The sequence below is a fragment of the Dromaius novaehollandiae genome, chromosome Z (genome assembly GCF_036370855.1).
Source record: "Dromaius novaehollandiae isolate bDroNov1 chromosome Z, bDroNov1.hap1, whole genome shotgun sequence".
NCBI lineage: Eukaryota > Metazoa > Chordata > Aves > Casuariiformes > Dromaiidae > Dromaius > Dromaius novaehollandiae.
This window is the reverse complement of record NC_088132.1, coordinates 35701556-35727125: the sequence shown is the minus strand read 5'-3', so window position 1 is coordinate 35727125 and position 25570 is coordinate 35701556. Positions and strand designations below refer to the sequence as shown.

General features: G+C 35.6%; 1 protein-coding gene across 3 annotated transcripts in view; it reads left to right on the top strand.

The window, feature by feature from the left end:
* LOC135325121 (A disintegrin and metalloproteinase with thrombospondin motifs 19) overlaps positions 1–25570 on the top strand; it is a 149396-nt gene that overhangs the window by 55230 nt on the left and 68596 nt on the right. For all 3 annotated transcript variants that reach the window (XM_064502702.1, XM_064502701.1, XM_064502703.1), the window contains one exon: positions 18644–18749. In XM_064502702.1, coding sequence (XP_064358772.1) covers positions 18644–18749 — 106 coding nt within the window. The remainder of the gene's footprint in view (positions 1–18643; positions 18750–25570) is intronic.

The window sequence follows — 25570 nt, the reverse complement described above, 5'->3', positions numbered from 1 at the left end:
GTCAAAATACCTTTGAAAGATATAACTTTATTCTTGATTTTGAAACAAAATATATGGTACCAATCTTCCAAATATTCCTGCACAGAGGTCTTTCAGGTGATTTTTCTTCCATACTGATAGAGTGTTTTAGTATGTTCGTGAAATTTTAGAATCTTAATCAGAGAAAGCAACACAAAAGAAGAAATTTATGCTTTTCTGGATATCTTGGCAATCAAACAAAAATGTATTAACGTTTTATTTTTGATAGTTTTGAAAAGTAGACAGAAATGTAAAATACAGTTTTTGAAGGGCATTTAATTTCCTGAAGTATTTTGAAGTTTAGAAAGTAGAAATTTTTTGTTTTATGTTTTTTAGAGTTATTAAAAGTATCATGCTACAGCTAGAGGTGTTTGGAAAGCCCTACCATGGCCATGAGTGTTTTGGGGCTAGCTTCTTATTTCACACTATGTAAATCCAGAGTAACTCCAATTAGTTGCTTGCTTGACTAATCATGCATTTCTGTAAAACAGTAAGCCAGATTCTCATGTGGTATAAATCAGCACAGGTCCCTTGATTTCAGCTGAGCTAAGTTCATTTCAGTGTTGTCAGTTGTCACTGCCCCTGTAAAATTCCTTCTGGCTGGAAAATCTCAAGGCTATTGCATTGGGATCAAAATCGACTAGACCTAAGTGTTTTTATGCTTCCCATGGTGGTTTGGCTGCAGCGCTCTTCTATTCCCCTGTCCTGCTTATGTGTATGCTCCCTCTTTCTTACTTCTTCACAGAAATGAGATCCTTTTGCTCTATACTGATGCTCACAGCTCTTCTGTAACTTAATGAGCAGTTTCTGACTTTATTTTATTATTCAAACATTAGGGACATACGATGATTTAAAAAAAATAGGACTTCTTTAGGAAAAGACTTGCAGAGATGTTTACATACATACATACATACAAATTAAATTTGTTCTTAGCTGATGAAAGGAATATGTATGTTTAGACCAGTAAGCACTGAAGATTCTTTTCCTACAGTTGGTGGGTTTTTGGGATCATGGTGTCTCTGTCTTTAAGAGTTTTTGTTAGCTTAGTCAAAAATAGTCTCATGTTTCAGATTCTGGAATAACCTGCAGGGGAGCAAGCTATCTTTTAAATTTGAGGTGGTCTGGATTATTGTTCTTTCTGTTTTTTTTTCTTATGTTATTGACAGATAAAATTCTGAGTCAAATAGCTGTTGCAAATAATTATTTCATAGATTTTAATAAATGCATTTAGGTGTCAGTTTTTAGAAAAATAAGCCTGTACTAAAAGAACAAGCATAAAGTAACTGTAAACTGAGGCCTAGTATATGCTGTACTTCTGTACAGCAGTATTTTTGTGCATGCATATTTTGATATTATAATGCTTAAGTAATTGAAAGGAGCAATGATTTATAGGGCAAATGACTGGTGGATCATTACACAAAGCTTAGTACTAAGCCCAGCAGATGGACATCAGTAGATATTTTCTCACTCTCTTCAAGTATTATGCCAGCAAATACATACTGGGGAATTATTTATTCAAGCAAGTGCATGCACATTTGAGTTTCCCTACCCTTTGTAGCCTTCCACTGTGGCGGTTCACATTGAGTCTCTGAGACATGTACCTTCTAAGCCATGTTGGTTGTTTGCTGTTAGCTAATGTCTTATGTATAAATAGCATAATGGTGAATTATTAGTGTGAAATGTTACAGTTTAAGGGGCAGATGGTATAATGATGCTGATTTTATGTTGGCATCAATTTGGAGTCACGTTAATTGGGAGAAACTGAGGGAATGATTGTTTCTAAGGGAGGCTGCGTCCTTTCTGGAGCTGCCCGGGTTGGAAGCTAGGCACTGCCTTGTTTCAGCATCCTGCTGCCTGCTTTTCTGTTCTGCCTTTGTGCCAGCAAAATGATTCAGCAGATCCTGGCACAAACGTGCAGTTGTGCTTGGTGGACATTGTGACTGTGTACTTAACTGGCTGTGAAGTTTTGTTTGTTGTTTCCATCTAACTCAGTATTCGCATCAAAGTAGAAATTTTGACTGATGAATAGTGTCTAGATGAACATACTTAAAAGCATGCTCATGCCCTGGAAGGTTTGTTCTCACAACAGTATCATCTCAAAGTAGTTTTCAAAAGGCATGAGAAAGAGCATAATTTCTATAGCTGGAAATACTGACAGGTTGAATGACCTGCGCAAGATCAATGAGCTAGCGAGTGACAGAATCAGGAAGGGAGCCCAGCATGTTCTTCCTCTCCATTCAGTCCATTGGATTGCATTTCTATTGCGTATGATGTGATGTTTAAGAAAGTACAAAATCTTAGCACACTGTCATATCACTGCAAGTTGTAAAGACTCAAAGTAAACTTATCATTAAGGAACGCATAGAATTTGCAATTTTTAGACAAAAATTCTTCTGTTATATGATTTGCAAGCTGTTGCTTTACTGATACTATACTATAGTGAATAGTAATTGCATTTCCTCTACGTAGTGTTTTTTTCCAAAGTTTTTTTTATTAAAGATAAACCATTTCAAATGTCAGAGACTAAGCACCTGAATCCTTTCATTAGGCCATGCAGTATGTTATCTGATTGTTCAGGTAATATCTCCTCTCATCCCTTGTCAGAAATCCAACAGGTGTACAACACGTGCTATATAAAATGTTGTGACCACAGTTAATGTTTTGAAAGATTTATGATAGCTAGTAAAATGTCCTGGTAACATTGACTGCAACAAAATGGAAAACAAAAAGCTAGTATTTCCAGATTTAGTTTGCCTAAGCCTTTTACTACACTCAGCTAAAAAGTCTGCCTCTGTCAAAAGAAGGTCAACAATTTTCTTGGCATGTATAAATTGAATTCCATTTTACCTAATATGTCAGAATTATGAGTCATTTTGGAGATAGCTTTTGCCTTAAATAGAGTGACCTCAGTTGATTGTTTCAATAATATCTACTTATTGTAGCGGAATGAGGCTTCTTTTTTTAAATACATCTGAAGTTGACACACCTATGTGATTCTGTACAAACAAGATCCTTTTAAAACTGATACCATTTGCTTGTAATCTCAGTACTGGTTGAGATTCCCAAGTAATAAGATGTCTCAGAAATAGTAAATGGAGTTTTTCTGGTGCTTTATGAAAGACAGGGTTTCCGGCATTTTATTGATCTCAGGAGTGTAAGTGCAATGTTCTGATAGCTTGATAGCTCCAGGGTCTTCTGGAGAGAAAGTAATTAGATGCTGTTTTCAAACTATTTTGTTGCTGTGTAATCTTAATTTTTCCCAGTTTCATTATCTTATGGTATTGCCAAAGAGCAGGGTTTCCTATTTACATAAAAAAAAAAGAAAGAAAAAAATTAAATCTGATACTGTACCATTTGATCCTGTATTCTCAGATCTGTTTTCAGTTAAAGCATCAGCTATAATGGCGTTGTTTTCCAAGATATGCTTCCATCTCACTTGTTTACTAGGAAGCATTTTCTAATAAAATACTGACATTACAGTCTCTGAATAGAACTCCCTTGAAATGCTTGCCACATTATTTTAGGGGGGTGGTACAAATTTACTATATTCTAAATCATAAATTTACTATATTATAAATTTCTAACTTTGGTAACATCTAGTTTTGCAGAGATTAAAAACAATAGTGGAAAATTCAGGCGCCATCAGGTCTTCATTTTGTTGCAAAAGATGTAAATAGCATGGATACAAGTAATGACTGGTAATGAATCAAACAAGCATCTACACAATAAAGACCACAAAAAAAAAAAAAATGAAGTGAAAGAACATGTCTTCCATCCAACTTAGCAAAATGCCAAGGATGGATTTAGTTATTTTTCTTTTGTTTGTTTGCTGGGTTTGTGAGTTTGCTGAGAAGCGTGGTAAACCATCTCGCACTGAGCCGTATGCTGCTGTGGCAGAATTGCTATTGGTACTTGATATTGTTAATTTGAAACTAGCTCAAATATTCGTGCACTGCAGAACAGGAACCCTTAGGACATAAGCCCTGTAGGCAGGGATAATCTTGCTGAGTATCTCTAGCATCTCATGGAGTTGGGTTCTGGTCTGCAATGGGGCAGGGTGGTAATAGCAGTAGAAGTCCCCACACCATGCTTCTTCTGAGGAATGGAAAGGAGGAAAGAGAGGCTGCCACCATGTTTTCAGTGAGGCTGGTTTCACTGGGATGAAGAAGTGTGGAAAAGTCTTTTTCCCCCTCTTCCAGCTTCTTCCCATGGTTAGAGTTGGATCCTGCAGTGCGTGCCTGTTTTTCTAGAAGATGTCAACAACAGCCTACGTTGAGGCGGGAGGGTCACTGGAAAGGTTTTTTTTTTTTTTTTTTTTTTTTTTTGTTTGTTTCTTCTCTTTTGCTGAGACACAATCATGGAAAAAACGTAAGGCAATTACAAATGCATGCTGTAGGGCATTCAGTTGCTGTGGGGGCAAGGGAAATTTCCAGTCGGTCAGCGCCAAAGAGCAAGTCTTTAGACTTGTCATTTACAGCATGTCGTAACTTTGACGTGCATTTCTCATTGCTCAACAAGGCAGGTAAAGCTCAGAGCTGGGGGTGGCTTGGCGCCAGTTCTCCAAAGGACCAAGCGTGGGTGTGGGTGAGGAGTCCTGCCAGACTTGCAAACGGAAATGTAGCAGGTGCGCTTGGAGAAGAGAAGTCAGTGGAGGTCAGAAAGAAGAGTTTTGTAAGAGGTGGGTGTCTGTATGTTTTTTTGTAACATTTTAGCATTGAAAACTGTCAGGTTGGATATCAACGAATAAGCATCCTGTTAGGCTTCGGTAAAGAAAGGTTATTTCAGGTTACCATTTAAAATATGATTGATCGAAGTGTATACCTGGTCATGAGAAATACAGCTGATCACTGTGGCCAGAATTTTTTCTGGTATTCACTAGCACAACTAAATTTGTTTCTTTTGTTGTAAATGTTACTGTCTGAATACTGTAGGGAATTCGGAGTGGGAGTACAAGCAGAGGGACATACAGACTAGATGAGGAAATGAAGTAAAACAAGTTCCTCCCCAGCAGAATGAAGGCGTTCTTGCATGTTTTTAAACCATCTAGGTCGCAGACATTCTCTGACATGTCTGCAGGCTTGCTGCTCCACAAAATTCACAGAATCAACAAAAGTTTTATAAGCTCTGAATTTTTGCGCCATACATTGGCTTACCCCCAAAATATCGAAACTGTCCTGAACAGAAGATCCTCTAAATGTGTCCCATATAAAGGGAAGATAATTTTTTTGTGGGTAAGATTGTTGGCATTCAGAGAACTTGGGTTCACCATTTAACCTGCAAAAGACTTTCTATGCAAATTTCCAATATGGTACTTAATCTAGGCCTGTCTCAATTTTCCATTTGTACAACTGGCTTTTCACAATATCCTCTTTCACAGCAAAGTCATGGTCATAAAGTCACTGACTTATTTGAGAGTAAGCACTTCACGCTATAGGAGCAGGAGCCTCTTTTAAGCGCATTTGTGGAAAAGCTAGCCCTAGACATCTTACTCAGTTTCACTTTATGAATATTTATTTTTGTGGGAAATACCATAGCTCAGAAGTGTATCCAGGAGCTGCAAATGCCTAAGTAAATAGAATGGTCCAATGTGGCTTTTGAACACCAATGTCTTCTATGACCTTGCTAAGAAGTCCATCTTAAAATTGGTTAGTTTCTTGTTTGCTATGAACCTCTAAGATGCATTTCCACCTTACCTTACCTGCCTCCTGAGTTTATGTTAATGACAATGCTTTTGCAAGGGCAGTGAGCCAGGTTTTCACACCAAGAGAGCTGAATCTGGTTTCATACTGTGTTGTAACAAGATGCAAAATAGCTAGGTTGCAACACGTTGAAATTGTATTACTTTTCAGTGTTTTGTTTTAAGTGTTTAAAACTTAATCTGAACAGTGGAAGGGTAACACAGAATAAATCTCTCTGAATGGAGTTTTGATGGTAATTTCATAAGCACCAATCTTACTTTTAATTACTGACCACTTATCATTCCTTAAAAAAAAAAAGTCTTTCTGCCTTAAACAATTGATCGAGGACTTGCTGCTTCACACAATTCCTTCTCCTCCTTTACTTTAACTTATTTTAATTTGAAGCAGTTAACAATGCATTTTAGAAAGTTGAAAATGAAGAAAAAATTTTTTCATTTAGTTTCAAGATCATCTTTTGTTTTTTCAGATTATATCAGAGAAATTATTTATTGTTTTCTTACTAAATCTGTTTTACTAATATCTTTTAGGAGGCAGTAGGGCTTCGAACATGTTTAGGAAGGTTAATTTTGATGTTTACATCCAGCTTTGTAAGCTTACAATTTTGAATAGAGTTTAGAAAATCAATGATTGAACTTCAGTTAGCCTGTGTATGTTTTAATTAAATATTAATAATTTTTGAAAATGAAACACTCTAATCAGCATGTTAATGATTTGATATGCAGTATAATTTTGTGTATTTGTTTATAGAGTTGATATTACCAGCTATAATGGTATTTATTTGTAAAATAAAAATATAGGATTAATACAAGATAATAAGAAAGTATTAAAGGTACAATTATAGGCTAATTATTGAGTAAAATAACTTTATTCAGCCACTGTGGTTATCTTAAAGTATCTCTGTGGTTAAGGGTTTTTTTTTTTTTAATGCTTTAATGATACTTATCATACCTATTCAGAGCTTTGACTAATTCTTGTACATTCAACTTCAAATATATTGAGCCATGTTCTTTCTCATTTAGGCCACATGCTGTCATTGTTTTAAGCATATGCTTAAATCCCAGCAGAGTCAGGTACGTGCTCACCTGCTGAATCTGGCTCTTGACCTCAGCAAACTGTCCTGTGATGCACCACAATACCATCCATAGTTTAATGTAGCTTCTTGTGTAACCATATCCTTTTTGTGAAAATGTAATGTAACATTCTCTTCCACAGCCTATACTACTTCATTTCGTGGTAAATTTTTGTATTTATTTTGTGTTCATTTTCTGTATTTAGTCTCGACTTACCTGGGGTATTTAAAATCCATTCTTCAAGAGATCTTAAAATATAGAGAGACTTACTACATTTAAAGAATTTTAACAGTATTTTATCAGCAATTAGAAGATTTGTGCTTGGAGCCAGAACTTGCATTTCTTTAATGGACAAAGCTCCTATATCTGTCAGGAAAAGGCATTCTTAAGTAATGCTATAAGAATCTGTTTGTAATATATAGAGTACATATTTGTTCTGTGGTAAAAGGAAATTTCAAGATAATCATATAATTTGTATTTATCTTGTAAATAGTGTGTACTTTCTAGCTTCATATATGAATCCCTTAGTTACATTTGTTGGAATCAAGAATCTTGAAATATTAGTGTTACTTAAAATGTATATAGCAGTAGGTGGTATACCAGTAAAGGGTCTGCTAGAAAGAATTCTTTGCACCAAAGTGCCCGGTATTCTACATACCCAGGATGTAATTAGTGTTTAAGTACTGGAAATGTTTCAGTCTGGTGGTGTGAAAGTGCAACCGGAGTTCCTTGTAACTTGTCTGCTGTCTTGAGTTTTAATGGCTTTTTCTTTTTGCCTTGCAGTTGTGATTGCATTGTTGTGTTACAAAAGCAAGGGAGTAACAGTTTGATTTATATGCTAGCAGGACATTTCTAAACTTTTCCAGCTGAATCCTTAGCGTGTGTCACGAAAATCTATCGTTGTGGTTCATCCCATCTCAGTCTGTGAAACTGTTTTCTAACATCCACGAGGGATGAGATCGCTGAATGTAAATCGTCCCTGAACTAAGGAAATCTAAGACGTAAACAGCAAAGATGTATTCATATTTTATTTTACCTTTTCTGATGAAATCAGTAGTAGGCGTGGGATAGGGATTTCTCACCTTACGTGTTATGAAAGCTGGGAACGACCAAGTTCCTTTTCATTGCTGCTGGAGTGCGGAGTAACCTACGTCCACCAGAGACCCTCGGAGGAGCTCTCCCTGTCTGTGGTAGGAGTAATTTGGTAGGAGTAAATTGTGCTCCTGCTATGCAAGGCACTCCAGGCACCACAGCTTCCTCCTCCATCACACCACTACTACCACCATACATGAGAGAAGGTCATGTCAAGGCTAGGGCAGAGCAGCAGGACACAAATTGGGACAGCAGTGGACTACTAAGCTCATCTTTCTGCTGACAAAAATTCTTTCACCAGCAGAAAAGGTCCAGTTTTAGCTATCAGATTGCAAGAGAAATAAAAAGTAGTGATTTTATGCGCCACTCATTGAGCGGTGGATTATGTTCTGTGTCCTTTGGTCTATCTGAACTGTTGAAAAACAGGGTCAAACCCCAGCCGATATGAGCTTTTAAAAATATCTTTCATTTTCTTCTTGATCTTACAACTTGAATACCTATGTTTTATAGTATTTCTTTGTGAAAAATATTTAGATGAAATACTTTGTGTACATTCATAATGAAATTGAATTGTGCAAGTTGGCAACACTATAAATAACCATACATCTATAGTCAATATATATGCTCTATATACTCTAGGATACTAATATATGCTCTATATTATTTTATATAAAGGATTATTGTATAGTAATTTTTATTTTTTATTATTTTATAACTTTCTAATATGCGTACAATTAAATTTTAAAAACAAAATAATATTTGGTGTCCAACTTGGTACAAATTAAAGACATTCAAAATATATGGCTGTAAAGTAAGACGTACTTGTTACCTAACTACCTAGCCATTTCTCCAATGAATCTTTTTTTAGCTGTTTTTAGATATGCTTGCTTCTAATATTTTATGCTTTCAAAAGAAATGTTTACAAAGTAATGTCTGGGTAGAGTACTCACCCTTGTGTAATATTTCACACTGAAAAATCTGATTCTGTTTTACCGCATCTTTTTTCCAAATAAGAGAGGCCAAATAGGTCCTTTTGACCAGTGCATCAGTTTCTGTGTCTTACACCTATCTAATGGAAAAGAGATGAGTGTGATGGAATTGGAGAGATTATGCAATAAATGCGTTATTTTTCTCTGCAGTGTGGGATGTATACGCAGTGATATGTAGGTCTTTCATTTAAGGAGGAAAGGAAAAGGATTCCATATCTGTAGAGAGCACTGCAGAAGAGCCATGCAACCTCATCTAACTTTTCAAAACACAGTGAAAAGTCTGCCCTACAAATACAAGCAGGAAGAAACTGAGGGCCAGGGCTAGGCTGACTCTTCATCTAACGTCTTTGTGCAGATTTGCTGTTGGAATCCATCTCATAGCTCCCTTTTATGATATTTAAATGGCAACATGTTACTTTGTGTTTCTCTTTTCAGTCTGTACTGAAGGTTTTATGTTTTCAGGATGATGGATACCCTACCATGAATGGAACATGAGTTTCTCATCAAGAGAGTCATCCCGTACTCTGCTTGCTCAAGCAGGGAATAGTCAGGGTCTATCCCTGCACATCTGAGATATGGGAGGCTTCTCTAGTTTTTGATGACCTTGTTTCTTGCAGGCTTTCAAAGAGAATTAAATAATGGATTCCCTGATGGAGGAAAGACCTGATGCCCAGTGTTTCAGCTTGCTTTCATAGAGTCTAAACTCTTATTGTTGACCATCCTAAAAGCTCCAAAAATGTTTGAGTTGGAAACAGTTTGCAAGAACATTGAGACATGGTCTTACAGAAGCTTTTCCGGTGCAGGCACAACTTGGGCCCCTGATCAGTTAGCACTTACTCTTATTTAGAAGGCATAACTGTTTTCGTTATGTATGCTGATACATCACAAAATTATATAGGCTTAGAGACATATCTCTAATCACTTAGTTGTAGTGAAGATGCAAAAAGATTGCATTATATCTCTTGGGACATTTCAGTTGGGGAAACTTTGATGCTATAGTATCTATTGGATGGAATAAGATACTGTTTTTTCTGGTTTTTACACTTCTTGGCCTAATTCTTCCCCTCTACTATTTTGGTTTTTTTATTACCAAATAATAATAATAATAATTTGAAAATGTTTCCAATACTAAAAAATACCTTTCAAAATTACATACTTTTTTTTTTAAATTGTGGAATCTTAAATTTAAGAAGTTATATTTTAGGTACAACATATACACAAAAATCCTTAGATAATTTTAATAAATAAAAATATTTTTGAAATTAAGCATGAAATTGTGAAATGTGATTTACAGGAATCAGATTACAGAAAAGGAAGAAATGTATTACTATACCATTGTGCTGTTTTTCAGGGAACATTCTGCTCACAGTACGTAAGGATATTTACTAATTAAATACGTCAAAGTGTGTGAATTTCTGGTAGACATCTCCAAGAAACTTATTTCCTATGCAGAAGTAAATATACTGTCTATATAATGAAGAGGAATGGAATAGCTGAATAGGAAAAAATAAAGATAGGGTACTAGCAATTTTACATTACTATTCATTAGAGTCATTTCTGTACCACAGATGAAATAAATCACAAAGCAAAGCAGAACTGTCTTGTTTTCTTCACATTTTGTGATGGAAATGAATACAAGCCGGACGGAGGTGTTCTGGCATGAGGATGATACAGCATCGTGAGTGATTTCTGATCTGTTTGTTGCGTGGTACCGGCAGGAGAGGAAGAAGGCATGGATTAAATTATAGAAAAATCAAATTAATAGGGTATCAAGGCTGGAATTCTTGTAAGACCAGGAAGGGCATTGGTAATATATTATGATTAGAGCAAATATGAAAAGAGTTGATGTTACATGAGCCTTGGTAGCACATTCATAAAAAAGTGGTTTGATGGGATGGAATGAGACAAGAGAAAAGCTCAAAGGGGCTGCAGTGAGCAGGGATGTGCGAAGCAGGAGGGTGGCTTTAGCAGCTACACACCACATGAATTGGAGGATTGAAATGCAGCTGCCAGGAAAGCGAGATAAGAGAGAAGCACCCAGATGAATATTTTTGCTATGCGGATAGAGTGCCATTATAACTCTTGGTTATCTTTATTATACATTTTACTCTGTGATGCTAACGTATGTTGACCCAAGGGTACAGAGATGGAGGCTTTTAGACATCTCAAAGTGAAAACACACTTTATAGGAATGAAAGCAGTTTTGACAATTAATTGGATCAGCTTACATAGCATAAAAATACCTATTTGTAGAAATTTCTTATGGGCAAAGTGTCAGATTTTCTTAGCAGCAGAATAAGAGACAGCCAGCATCTGCGCTGAAATAGGAGTGCAAGAAATATTTTTGTTTTTGCCTCCTATTTTTTTGGGCAAATTACAGAAAGCATTTAATCCCCTCAGTGATATATATGCTCAAGTTTTAAGATCAACACTTTTTTTTTTTTTTTTTTTTTTAAAGGCTTCGTAAGTTATCTAAATTTCCATTTAGAAAATAAAGGTTAGTTTTGGAGTAGTCTATCAAAGCAGAGGAACTTTTAAAGTACCCTTACAATATATGTGTCTTCTCTGGAAGTCTAAAATGTACACTTGCATCAACATACTCATTAACATACTGTTTTGTGCAGTGCGCTTCCTGCTTCCTTGGACCAGGGCCCTTGATATTAAATGAGGAGGGTTTTTTATTTAATTTTACTTGAAAATATAATGAATGTTTGATGTATTCCAGACATTTAAAGTATTTTAAAACCAACCAAACCTTTCTGTTAATAGTTTTGATAAAGATACGCTTAAAATAGTGCTTATATTGGGGGGGGGGGGGGAAGTAATTTAAACGCTTGGCACAGGTAGCGAAGTGTACAATAGCAAAGCTGTAACAAATTATTAGAAAAGGTCATCCCTTCATAAAATGAAGTCACTTTATATTACTTAATGTTAGCAAGTATTCAAAAGGTAATTTCTTGTATGACTAACCCTACTCTGGTATTCTTGGAAAACTAAACTTCCACTTGCCTTTTTGGCAAAGATATTTCCCTTTTGAGTTTGGTCTACGCTTTGCGGCCCTTATTTTTCCTTTTAAAGTAATATTGCAGCAGAAGCTGCTGCTTCAAAGTTTGTAAACCTCTAAAAAAAATTTGCACAAAGTATTTATACTAGGCTAGAATATTAACTTGTTCCCCTCTTTCTGTGAAAGATAACCAGTTTTAAATTCTTGCCACAGTGAAAAGACATCATTAAATCTATGCCATCCATTCCTTACAGACTTTTGAATAAACCACAGCAGATAAAATGGTCATCAAGTAGTTTGATCATTTAAGATATCTGTTCCCCTATGGCAGATGTTTTAGCTCTCCAAAAATGTTTTAAAAGGAAATATGTAGGACTGATAGTCGTTTTCTCCTGTTACTCTACTGTCCTTACAGTGAAACATTTCTTTTTAAGAGCATCTGAAGAATAACTTTTCTCTATAAAGAACACAAAGAATTTCCCACGTTCAAGAATGCCTCTGTCTCTCAGGCTTTCACTAGGCAACATAAAACACAGATAGCCACTTCATATCCCAAATACTCATAGTGCTCCTGCTTGCTTCCTGACAGGATTAAGAGCTACCATATGCTCTGAGACTAGGTTGGTTTCCAGCCCCTGGTCAGGACGTATCTCAAACTGAGAGCAATAGGGAAGGAAATGTGTTTTAGAGAAGGGCAACTCTGCATGGATGCTGTGTAGAACAGTATCACTTTTGCTCCCATTCTTTGAAAGAACATAGCTTCTGTGAAGAGTAATGAAATTAAAAAAAGGTAAACTTTTTTTTTTCCCCCCAAAATAAGCTCAAGCTCAAAGTATATCAGCTGTGGAGAAAAAAATTTTTTGTATGAACTAAGAAAAGATCAGAAAAGGGGAAAAATATAAATGTATATGTACACAAAAATGCAGAGTTTTCTTTTCAAAGTCACATGTTATAGATCTAGAAGCTTTCATAAGGAACGCTAACAATTTATCTAGTGGAAACCTTCATTGTGTAAGTCTTAAAATAGACTTTTCTACTTTTGTCCAAAAAATTAAACTTTTTAATGGTGATCAAGAATATTAATAATTTTCTATGCCATGTAACAGTGAACATGCAACAAACATCTGGAAGTCTCTAGAAAAATTGTTTATGCAAATCATGTAGTGAGGAAGTTAAAGTAATGGGTCAAACCAGCTGGAGTTAGCAGAAGAAGGATGAGTTATTGCTTAGAAGTATTAAGTCTATTTTTTCTGTCATTGTGACAGTATTTCAAAGTATGAAGCAAGGAAGATCTTTATTGCACATTACTGTGTATCTTGTGATTTTTACCTTTTGTTCTGGAATAGAATGGCTTAGGACTTCTTTGTCTTCTACTAGAATTATTCATGATCTAAGTTTTCTTCTATTTCTATATTAGAGGTGCAAAAGTAATGATCATGTACAGTTGTCTGAAAGCATCAGCTCACTGATCAGCTGTGTAAACCGACTTAGGACTGACTAGAAAAGAATAGAAGACCACAGAAAAACAGGATTCCAGTACTTTTTGAATTTATGCTACACATGCACTATGGTCACTTGTGTCAGAAAGAGTGTAGCGGAACAAGAAAAGCTAAGGTATGCAGATGGCTACAAGATGATGAAAGGATGTGGTAGGCTTCTGTCTGAGGAAAGGCTATATATACTAGAAATTTTGTCATAGAGGTAGCTGATGGAGATCTCTAAAGACATAAATGTCTTGGAAAAGATTAATAGAGCATTATATTTCAGCAAGAGTACTCGTGATGCAATAATTAAAACAGAGAAAGATGTATGGTTGTGCACAATTACATTCTGGAGCTATTTGCCACAGCATTTATGGACCCAAATGTTAAAGCAGGTTAAGAAGGAGTCGCCAAATTCATAGAAAATAAATGCTTTGGTTGCTATTACAGATGATAGTATGGAAGTAGCTTCTAGCTCAGGGGGTTCCTACAGCACTGTCAGCAAAGGCTGGGAGTGGATGCTGGGGAAAGCTCGCTTCTGCCTAGTTTGTAGAATGTCTCTGGAAATATTTGCCATTGGCTACTGCTGGGGGCAGAATGTTAGTCCAAGTTGGTCTCTGAGCCACAACAGGATGTTCGTTATTAATCTCAGAAGGGAAATTTTCTGTGTGGACTACATTTTAGAAGAAAGCAAGTAACTTCCAGCAGGTGCGCCATCTGTGTAATAACATATTGAACAGCTATGGACTGTTAGTAAGGTGCAATAACTAAGGACCTAAAATTGTGCAATTGCACATTCAAAATTTCTTCATGCATGTTTAGCATATCTATATACATTGATATTCTGTCCCTGTTTTTAGAATTTCCCCCCACTCTTAAGGATTAAAGTGCAGCAGCTTCCTTAAAGTTCATAGTCCATTGTTAAACACATAACCATGTATTTATTACATATTGATAAATTATTTTTCTGGAACCTTTACTTTTTCTAAGACGACTTACATAAACAAGGTAATGGAAATTTGGGTTACGTGCACACTTATTTACATAAGATGCATCAGAAGCTGATTCATTTTTATCCTATTCTTTTTGCTAATGTCTTGCATCGGTATAAATATATAGAGAATATGTATAGGTATACTGGTATGTATGTAATAGCTATCACTCTTTCAATATACAAAAAAAAAAAATCTTTTTCTAGGCTTTTCTGTTTGCATTTGAGATTCCTGCTTATTAAATGTGCTGGTTTGGTTGCTGCCTTCTGAGTGCTTCAGGGCTGCTGATTCACTAAGAAGCGACAAGACTTCCCCCCCACCCTTTCTCCCCCCTGGAAATCCTCAGTGTATGGCGTTCAGAGCAGCTTGTGTTAGTGAGGCTTTTAAGGGTTAGCCCTGTGGAAAGCTTTTTACTTCCTTTCCTGAAGGAAAGCATCTGGGCTGCTTTAAAGATAAATAAATAAATAAATAAGGAAATTGTTAGAAGTAATCAAGTCCACTTCAGTACTTCCATTTAAACTCATGGATCCATTAACTTGCCAACTCAAATGCTTATGTTTGTATCAAAGGGGAGAGTACCTGGGCATTCAATTGCAGTAGCTTACCTACTGAATCGAATAATTCAAACTAAGACCATGTTGCATATTGTAGCATGACACCTTGTGAAAAGCAAATTTTTTTTGGAAATATTTATGGTTCAAATTGTCCCCAGTTGTTTTGCACATCTTCTGTCCATTACAGGTTTAGTTGTATTTTATCATTACCTTACACTACTGTTTTTGAAGGATGAAGAAATTTTCTTCTAGGAGATTCTATATTATTTTTATTCATAATGTGTACTTAGGCAATGTCAGCGGTACGTGTGGTAAAAATAGGACCATTGTTCACGAACTGCCTTTAAAAATACTAGCGTGCTTGAAATGATGTCTAATGTGCATTCATTAGTATTGGTGTGCTTCATTACCTTACCTAGCTGGTGCAGTGGACACTGGGTAGCTGTTCTCTTTTACTGTTATTCATCTTGGTCAACTTTCACAATCTTGATTGATAGATACTTCAGTTGGTAACATATTTAAGATAGTACCTCTGTGAGCTGAACAGGGCTTTTCAACAGAAAAGTTGTAAATGGATGTCTATTTTGATACAGTAAATAGTGTTGAGGATGTGATGAGTATGTTAATTAAAACAGCAGGACACTCTAAAGAAAAATTATGATGTTACATAGCATGAAATGTAAAACATCTCCATGGGCGGCAGTAGTGGTAGTAGTGATAAAGCACTGCTTTGACTTTGGCAAGAGTAGTACTTTTCTGAAGCAACACGTATTTCGTTTGGATAGTTATGTACTTGATAAGAAAATGTGGTCATTGCAGTGAATCCTCTAGTGTACAATGGTAAAGCTTGGCTCTCTTAATTGATATTGCATATATTTTACTTTACATTAGCTTGAGAAATACTTATCCACGGAGTCGGGTCATTTTAATAATTTACATTTGGCATGTATCCATTTGGTGCTGCTTTTTGTTTTGAAACAGGTTGCTGTGCAGATAGATAATAGGTTCATTCCTTAAACGGTCAGCGAGATGATGTTACTGCTTTCTAGCCAGCACTTTTCAGGTGCTAAGTGTGTTAATTTGAAGCTGTGCGGTGAGCCCAGGGATTCATTGGGAATAGCTTAATCATAACAAGAGAGCAATTGTTCAGGTTTTTTTTCTTGTGGATTTAACCTTGGAGGGGTTCCAGCTGTGTTAATAAGCCACAGGAAGCTGCAGTGAACATACATATATTTAAAGAAGAAATTCTTTCTTTTACCTAATGCTGAGAGAGCTAAGCAAGAACAGCTGCTTGCTGAAGTCAGTTTCTTTTTCCCTACACATGAAATTAATAACCAAGGACAAGACATGAAACTAGTTCACGGTTAGTAGTTGGCTGATCTACATCCAGTAGCTGCTGTTTGATGTGGCTTTCGTGTATAAGGTCGACTTTGTTTGATATGCAAAAAGTCATAAAGCATTAATTGCATTTGATGTTTTTGGACGTTTCCAGAATCAGAAATCTAATTTAATCTAAATGAAATGCAGGTCTTATGTTTCACATGTTGCACTAAAAAAGATCAAGCATAATCAATTCCCTTCTAAGAATGTCGAGCATAAAAACAGTCTTGGTCATATATATTGGGTGTCATTGAAAATGCTCACTGCTGCTTATTGCTTTTTCTGAATGATAGGTATGAAACTTGCAGTGTACCTAGTAATTTAGGGATATTTTATGCTCTCAGGGCAGGCAGGATAGAGAGAACATGGGAAACTGATAGTACTCATCCTGTGGTTTGGAAAGATATTGCTCACGTACTTGAACCTTGCCCTTTCAGAGGCTGAGAGAAGGCCAGGGGACTTCTTTTCCCTAGAAAGACTGGAGAACATCAGTTTTCAGCTGATTTTCAGCATCAGCAGACAGAGGGAAATTTGCGAATTCCCTTTCCTTAGTTCTCGGCACCTAAGATTTATCCAGTGGAGGATAGCCATTCTCCATAGGGAAGGTACTTTTGAACAGTCTTCAAGAAATTTTGCAGTAACAGGAATGCCCACAACACTTCAAAATGCAGCACTGCATTTTGTCTATAGTGAGATTTTTTCTGTTTTGTTTCAGCACTTTGCAAATTCATTGGTGTTGGCAGAAGTCCAAGCCCTAACGTATGCTTCTTTTCAGTACTGTTATCAATTCTACTCCTACTCAGAGCTACATCATTAAAAACAACTCTTTCTTTTTTCAGTTTACTTGCTAAACTGGAAACCTAAAAGAAAATGCCTGCAAATGCCTGTGGATCTACCAGACACAAAATACTCTTGGAGCAATTTTTTGAATTTTTCTTTTTATTTCAGCCACTGAGACATAATGTGTGGAATAAAATATTACATTTCAGAGCCTTTTTTACTTCTCTCATTTTCAAAACAGTTAATATAAATTGTGTTTATACTTAGACACTTAGCATGAGGTGTCATTTGAAGAGTTTAAATTTTTTTGCTTTGAACATGTTTTGCCCTTTTTTACAGTCTCAATTGCCTTTGCCCTTACTCCATTTTTTTCTCCATTCTTTGAGAAAGTAATAGTAAAATGCAAAATATTCCACCTCATTCAAATCTATTTTGTTCAGTCCTGAACAATATATATTTTTTTTTACATATGAGCTCTATGTCCAAAAGCTTTCAGCCAATTCTGTTGAGAACGACACTGCTGGACTAATGATAGGGCTACTACATGAAATTCATGTTTTGGATGAGGCATTGTGTTTGCAGAATGACGACTACTTGGATCGTAAGAAGAATGACTTTTATCTTGTGATGTGATAACTTAGAATGCTAATTATGACTTAATTTCAAACACTGTCAAACGTTTCAAACTTGACCTTCATATCCAAACATCCAGCAAATGTGTTAATCTAGAGGGCACCGTTCCTGTGAAAGGATGTTCCTGGGAGTTAGGCCAGACACTTGAAACAACATTTTGATTGCTTACTCCAAGATTTCAAACAATGAGTGGCTAATGTAGGTCCCCAATAAATGTATTTATGCCTTAAAAAAAAATGACTGTTACACAAATTAAGCTCCATGTCCTGATTTTGAAGTTACAGGCGTTCTGCTTTTTGGAAACTTGAATTTGAAATCAATAGTCTACCTTTTAGGCTTCTAGTTACTGAAAAAGTTAGGTATTAGATAATAGCAGTATTTTAACGTTTATAATAAATGTTTTTGTCAGACTGCAGTCTACTAAGAATTTTACTTGTTTTGTGACGTTCAACTATTTTATGCATTTTTTGAATCGTATAGCATGCTGAATACCATATTCATACTTAACAATAATGTATGGGAAAGTTTGTACATTTTACATTCTAGTCTTCTGAGCCTTTCAGAGGAAATACCTGCTCAGATTTGTGTACTGTGATTGTAAACATCTATTTTCATTTACAATAATATTGGTATCCATATTGGTGTTCTATCATGTAGCATTAAGGTACTTAGCAACACTTAACACTAAACAATACATTTCCTGCACATTGCAGTCTGTGTAATCAGGTAATGTTAGCACTGCTTGTGATTTCTTTTCCACCTTTATCCACTTCTGTGCTGAAATCAGTCATTGTAGCTTATGAGTAAGTAAGCCATTGCAGGTACCTGTTTATGTATTTGGATGGTTCTGACCACAGTCAGGTTTTAGTCCTGTTTGGGGCCTCTGATACCTCATATATGCATTTAGTAGTAATAATAAAAATAATTGATCATGGTGTTTGTGTTTCCTAGGTATAGCATATTTGAGTGGAATGTGCAGTGAAAAACGAAAATGTATTATTGCAGAGGACAATGGTCTGAATCTTGCTTTTACCATTGCCCATGAAATGGGTCACAAGTAAGTACACAAATAACAAGCCCTAATATTTGTTAGAGTATAATATTAGTGACTATGTTTGACTTTTTTGTTGATTGCGTACTTGTGTTTTTCCTTTTTTCTTTTAAGGTGGCTTTTGATTTTGATTAAAAGCTTTGGAAATCCATGTTTTTATTATTAATAATAGTAGTGACGTATTGATATATAGTATGTAAGTCAAGAATATGTTTACAGCTCTGAGTAACACAGAAATCTTTATAGCTACACAATAATTGGACTAGTTGGAAGGACTAAGTCTAGAGGAAAAACAGGTGCCTCCAGATTTTTTTTTCTTTTCGGACTGTGGTATTATGTATCAGATCCAGCTCTGAATATTGTTGCCAACAAACATTTTAATGAGATCATGAGTTGGAAGAGCCCTTACTTGAGTTTGGCATTCTCAAGATAGTTCCCATTAAAACATACAATGGCCATCAGTCATTGCAACATTAATTTTGGTTTTTTTCCCCCCCTTAATAGAAAAGGAGGACAAAGTGAAGGTGAAGAAAAATATCCTTCATGATTTGTTGTTTTTAGTCATTACATGGACCATGAGGAACACTTTGGAGCAAAAGTGGAAAAAATCCATTGCAAATCAAATTAGTTAATAAAAGTTGTATTCAGTTCTTGGTTCAGTATTTTTTAAAGAAAAATAAACAAGAAAGTTTGTATTAAGAAAGCAGAGGGGAGAATTTTAATCTGCCATTTTTACCTGTAGTGACTGTTCCAGGTATTAGTGTATAAAAAAAAGCACTACAGAATAACAATAGAAAAAAATTTGTTAAATCTTTTGAAGCTCAGACCCTCTGAAAGTTGAGTGTTGGGTGCCTTCAGATAAATGCTCTGATTAAAAGTGATGTTGTTTAAATTTGGTCAAAGCTGTCTGATGATGGAGGTCTAATGTTGAAACAAATAATTGATTACAAAAAAGGATTAGAACTTAAAATATTTTTATTTAAAATTTCTCATGGAAGCAAAATATGCAATTTCAGTGCAATTATATTACTTGGAGAAAAGGGCTGAAATTAATGACATTAATTTTTTTTTTGAGTTTCTGTTACTGCAGAAAGCAACTCTAGGCTAATAGAAACCAGCCTGTTTGAGTGATAGCTATGATAAATGAAAGATTTTTCTAAAGAAAGATTTGTTGGTGTCTTGTAGCCACACACTGTCACCTTCTTTTTTCGCTGTAGTGTTTGCCAACATTAGAAGGGAGAGATAGAGGAAGACTCATTTCCTATACACTTGCTCTTTTGAGAGTAAACCAAGGATAAGGGGAAAGAAACAGTAGGTGAATATGGTCTGCAGATAAATTCATTGATGCAGTAAATTAGCGAATTTTTTGAAACAGGTATGATAAAATCAGATTATTTAGGGAACAGTAAGTAATGCTTTTTGCCCTACACAATAAAAATCTTTTTAGAGGGCATAAAGCTTGGCAATGGAGTTACTGGAGTTGGGGAAAAAGAGGCATCTCGATCAACAAAAGAATGTAACACCTTATGCTTCCTGAGAAATTCTGGTATACAGAATCCTGCTTTTGGAAAACGGGAAGGAGTTATAAAGATCTTGCAAAGTTATGTGAGATGCATATGTTCTGCATAAGCAGACTTGAGAATGTAGGATATTGATCTTATAAAGAGGGTTTTGTCTTGTAGCACTCTCAGTCCTATCTTTTGAAGCTCTTAACGGCTGCTGGATGCAAAATAGCATCCAGCACAAGCTAAAGTTGATGTGGAGGCCCACTGTAGCTGTTATCAATAGTCCTGGCAGGTCTTCCAAGGCTGCTGTACAAGCCAGGCTCTCTGGCCCTTGTTGCGTTTGGTCCTCAGCTGGGAATCTTTTTATAGCTTTGCTTTGCTGTGGGGCTGAGGAAAAGAAAGGATGTAGCATGACCTTACCGGAAGGACAGAAAAGCTCAGTTGCTAATAAGTGAATACAGAATACACTGTAAAATTTCAGAACTTTCAAATCCCTCCGTACTCATTCAAAGAAATTTGAAAATACGCATCATGGTCAGATCCCAGTCATCTTATTCTCACAGTAATGGCATGTGGATGTCCTCAGAGAAAACATTGCATTTCTCTATGTGTACTCTGATAGACGTTTGAAAGCAATGGAAATGAAGAATAAACCGAATCTTGTTTGGTAGTAAAGGAGAGGGTGCTATTTGAACCATGCATTTCTTCCAGAAGTTCAACCTCATGCAGGCTAGAAACAAGCCATGTAGATACAAACTGGGAAGACTATCATGAAAATGAGAGAGCAGATAGCCAGAGATATATAAACAGATGTCACAAAAATGTGAAAATAGATCAGAGAGGCACCCTGCATTGCAAAACGCTCACACTCAGCTTGGTCTCAGTTTCATTTTGCAGCCAGAGTCTTTAACTTTTGTAATCTAAAATAGATTTTTTCAAAGGAGAAAGTAAAGTGGTATTTCAGAGAGTTGTTTTCTCTGCTTGGCCATCTCATCTGCTGATCCAACTCTACTGAATGCAAGAAAGCACACTAGTAGTAGCTGACTCTTTGGGAATGGAGAGAGAAAACAACAACAGAAAAATGGAGATAAACATTTGAATGGAGGTCCCACTCAGAAGGACCTAAGTATTTTTTTGCCCAGAGGAGAATCAATTGCAGCTAGGGTATTTCTCACAGAGATCTGTCTTGCCCATTGTTAAAAACTTCCACAGAAGTGGAGATTAAATGATCACCATCTAGACCAGCTATAAATCTTTTAGTCTTTTAATATGAGTCATGTGTTCTAGAAATTTTTCACAAACTTCTGGATCATGAAGTGACTTGACTATCGCTGCCTTTTTTATCTAATATCATTAACCATCTTAGCTTCTCCTGATTGTGAAGAGAGACCTTTCAAACAGCATAGGATACGCAAAAGCTAGTTCTCAAACAAAATGAAAATATGAGGCAAAACTCCTTAAGTTTTTCCTGTACAACACACAAATATAATTGCCTGTAATGTACTATTTGAATAAATTCAAAATACATGCAAAATAAATGTTGCGGTTTTTCATTGGTCAACCTAAGAAAGTAAGGAAATATGGACATAAAGAAATGAATACATTCACAAAAGTTTGTCATTATTTTGAGGAATATCATTGAAGTACCTTTGAAAAAATGTAGCAGTTTACTTTTGCAGGGTTTGTGTTAACACACCAAACTCCTTACTATTGTCTGTGTGTTTGAAATTCATTTGTTTCTGATGAAATCTCATGATCATCTGTAAAGTTGCAGTAGAACCGCTGTGCAGACGTGCGATGTCACTGCCATCCATCGCACAATTCTGGGTTTTGGCATACCCCCTCCACCCCTAAATCTTCTTTACTCCTGATGCACAGTGTATATTTGCATATTAGAACAGTACGTATGCACATGGATGCATAGAATGTATGTATAATACATAATATGTGGGTGTACTTTGTAGCATAATATTGTCTCCAAAGTCATTGCTAACTTCCTACTGTTTTTATGCCTCCACTGGGACATGCTGGACACGCTGCTAGTTAAACATGGAATTTTTAGATACCCTGTGAGGTATATAGCTGCATTTTTGCAAACGCATATGATGTTCACTCCTAAAATGCAACTTATTAGATTGCTCCTTACAGACAAAATACGTTAAGTGTTTTAGAACATTTTTCATTAGCTTTGCTTGCTGAGTAGCACAGTTGAGCGATTATAATTATATTAAATACTTTTGATACATGGATATTTATTAAGTGTTGTGTTGTGGTTTTATCACCTTCTCCAGTGAGTCAGTAATAGAACAATTAATGAAAATGTAATTCTGATTCATAGCTTTGTTAGCCCAGATTTATATCTAGATAACTCTGTTCATACTGCATTGGTTAACATTTGCTTAAAACTGGGAGAAAAAAAAAAAAAAAACAGAATTGGAAACAGGCCTTTGGTCTGTAGGGAAAAAAATCCTGGCATATGTAACTGATCGGTACCAAGTCTGCTTGAAGAGGAAAAACTACAAATATTCAAAGAAACAACTAGGTACGTTAATTATTGAGCTACAGCCAGGTTGACGGAAAAAGAATTAAAACATGAATATTTTGAATGAAACACGATGGAAACCTAATCTTTATGTGGTAATAATGTAGTGCCTTTGTTTTAGTGCTATATATGTGGAAGCAGATTCGCTTTTAATCACATGGACAGATAATGTTGTAGATTAACAACTAATTTTTGAGCTCCATGTTGAAACATATTTAGAGCCTTTTTATGTTATCAGAGATAAAAACCTGTAATGCATTAATGGATTTGAATAATCAAATCCTACTTATTATGATAAATCTAAGGAGCAATTAGGAAATGATATAATGGTGTCATATTACAGAATAAAAATAAGTGATAATGGATTAAAAGATGTAGTTTCCATATGGAGGACTGAGAGGACAAGAGAAGGAATGATACTATTTCAGTTGCCAAATAACTTGTATGTTTTCATTTTACTTACATGATTGCTGTGTATGGGAGTGTGCCTGCTTCTTAAGTATGGGGAAACAAAAGATATATGTGAATTGCAGTATCTCAGAACACATGTGACATAATCAGCGTGTGCTCCAAGGGTATCCTGGAAGTTGTTCTACATAGATGAAAGACATACTGGTGATATTTCTTGGAATCAATTTCATACACATCAGAATTTTATTTCTGGGAAGTTTTTTGTGAAGTAGGAAATATGGCTTCCTTCAATATTTAGGATATTCTACCAGGTATTTTGCATTTTCAAACAAGAAATCTGTGGATGTTTTCAAATACCTATTTGATAACGCCCAAACCAATAACCTATTTTAACCTATTTTAAACAACGATACGAAATACAGTGGAACATGGAGAGACTTTTAAATGTGAGTCTAGGAAATGCTAATGAGTGTTTCCAGTCTTTTTTGTGATCACATTCCAAAATATGATAACAAACTTAATAAAATCAATCATAATAAAAGGTGATTCTAAATTCAGCACTGACTGCTAGTCTTGGTGAATGAGTTGCTACGTTTAGAGTCAGGATCTCATTAAATTAACTTGAGAAAGGACTATCCTGAGATTTATATGGCGAAAAAAAGGATTTTACAATTAAATTCGTGTTTAACAAGGAACAAGATGATCTGAAGGCACTGGAGCACTGTATGAAATGTCTTGAAATGAGCAAGGTAAATAATTATCGAAGTTAAAAACCTAACTGTTTCTTGCAGAAATAAATACAGGTTTAGTTTGTTGCAGAATATTTTATAAACTAAAACCAGTACTCAAGAGCTCATACTGTAGGTGGTTGTCTTTTGAGATACCTTAGTTAGAGAAATGTTTTAGCATGTGTAACTGCCTGCATCAGTAGTGCCTGTTTCTCCAGTTACTCCTGCAGTCCTGTATTCATGCTTTTGATTTGGGTAAACGGTAGACTAAAAATATGAAACGACTGGGATCAACATCACTATATTTTATTTTAGTAATGTTTTGAATGGTTACTGTATTCTTTTTCCAATGTCAGGTCTTCTCCTCTGAAATAGTATGAATTTTAAGCTTGTGACTTTGCTTTTTTGTGTTTTTTTTTCAATAACATTTAACCACTGACTTAAATAACTTATTTCATTTTAGTTAGAAAATTAAGAGCCAATGGGATTTCTGAATTTGTTGATCTAGGAGGCTTAAGGGAGGTTAATTTCTTGGCACCTAAAAGGCTTTTTCTTTATTTTGGCATTAAAGTATCACTTTATTGTTGGTAGGGAACTTCTTGTTTCTGTTTTACGCATTTATATCTCCCCTTTGCTTAATATAAAGCTGGGGCCATTATTTATCTATTTCTTTCTCCAATTCTTATGCAGAAAGACATGTATCTTCTAATTTGAATACATCCTCTTAAAATTTTGGCTATTTTTTTTCCTCATGGTTTGTAGAAGTTTTATACTAGTATGAAGGAAAGAGACTAACTAAGATTTGGAATATTCCTAATGAGAGAAAATCCCTGCTGTGAAGTTCTCAATAGTAATAAGCATAATATATGAGTCAGTAAATTTTTAGGAAACAAATAGTAAAAAAAATCTCCAAATATACCTATCATTTGTATGCTGTGCGTTTGCTAGCATTTCTCTTAAAGGAAGTTTGTTTCCTAAGAGAGAGAGAACATTTTGTACATTAAGTCAACTCTGATTTCTTGATAAATGATTGACTTAAAAAATATTTGCAAAGTATAGGTTACTTAACCAAGGATATATACTGAACTGATGTGTCAGTATAGTTGCACCATTTATGATAATTTAATAAAGCCTTCATTTAATAATGCTGGTAACAATAGCTCTGGAGGCCCTCTCTTTCAGGGCTCTTGCTTCCCAGCATCCCGAATCAAGTTACCTTGTGGTCCGACAATGTTGGCCATTCCCATGGCAGTGACTGCTATGGAGGAAAGAAGCTACTGCCTGGGCTGGTAATCTGTCCCCAGGTAATCTCCTGCTTCCTTCTTTTTCTCATAAATCTCTGGCCCCATGGGCTTTAAGGACGCTGATAGAAGGTGTAGGGGAAGTGTCTGTCATTGTCACCTCCTCTCAAATGTCACCCCCTCCCTCATTTTCTTCCTATTGCTTCTTTCCTTAAATTTACTCTCCTCTTAGATCAGATGGTCCTTTCACACCATTCTTCAGCGCCACCAAGCCAGAAGCTTTTCGACAGAGGTGTCCAAAGCTAGGTTTCTCAGTCTAAATTTAGATGGCTACATACAGATATGAATGTACCTATAGATATATAAATATCCATGTGTTTAGATATTAAATATAGAAGCA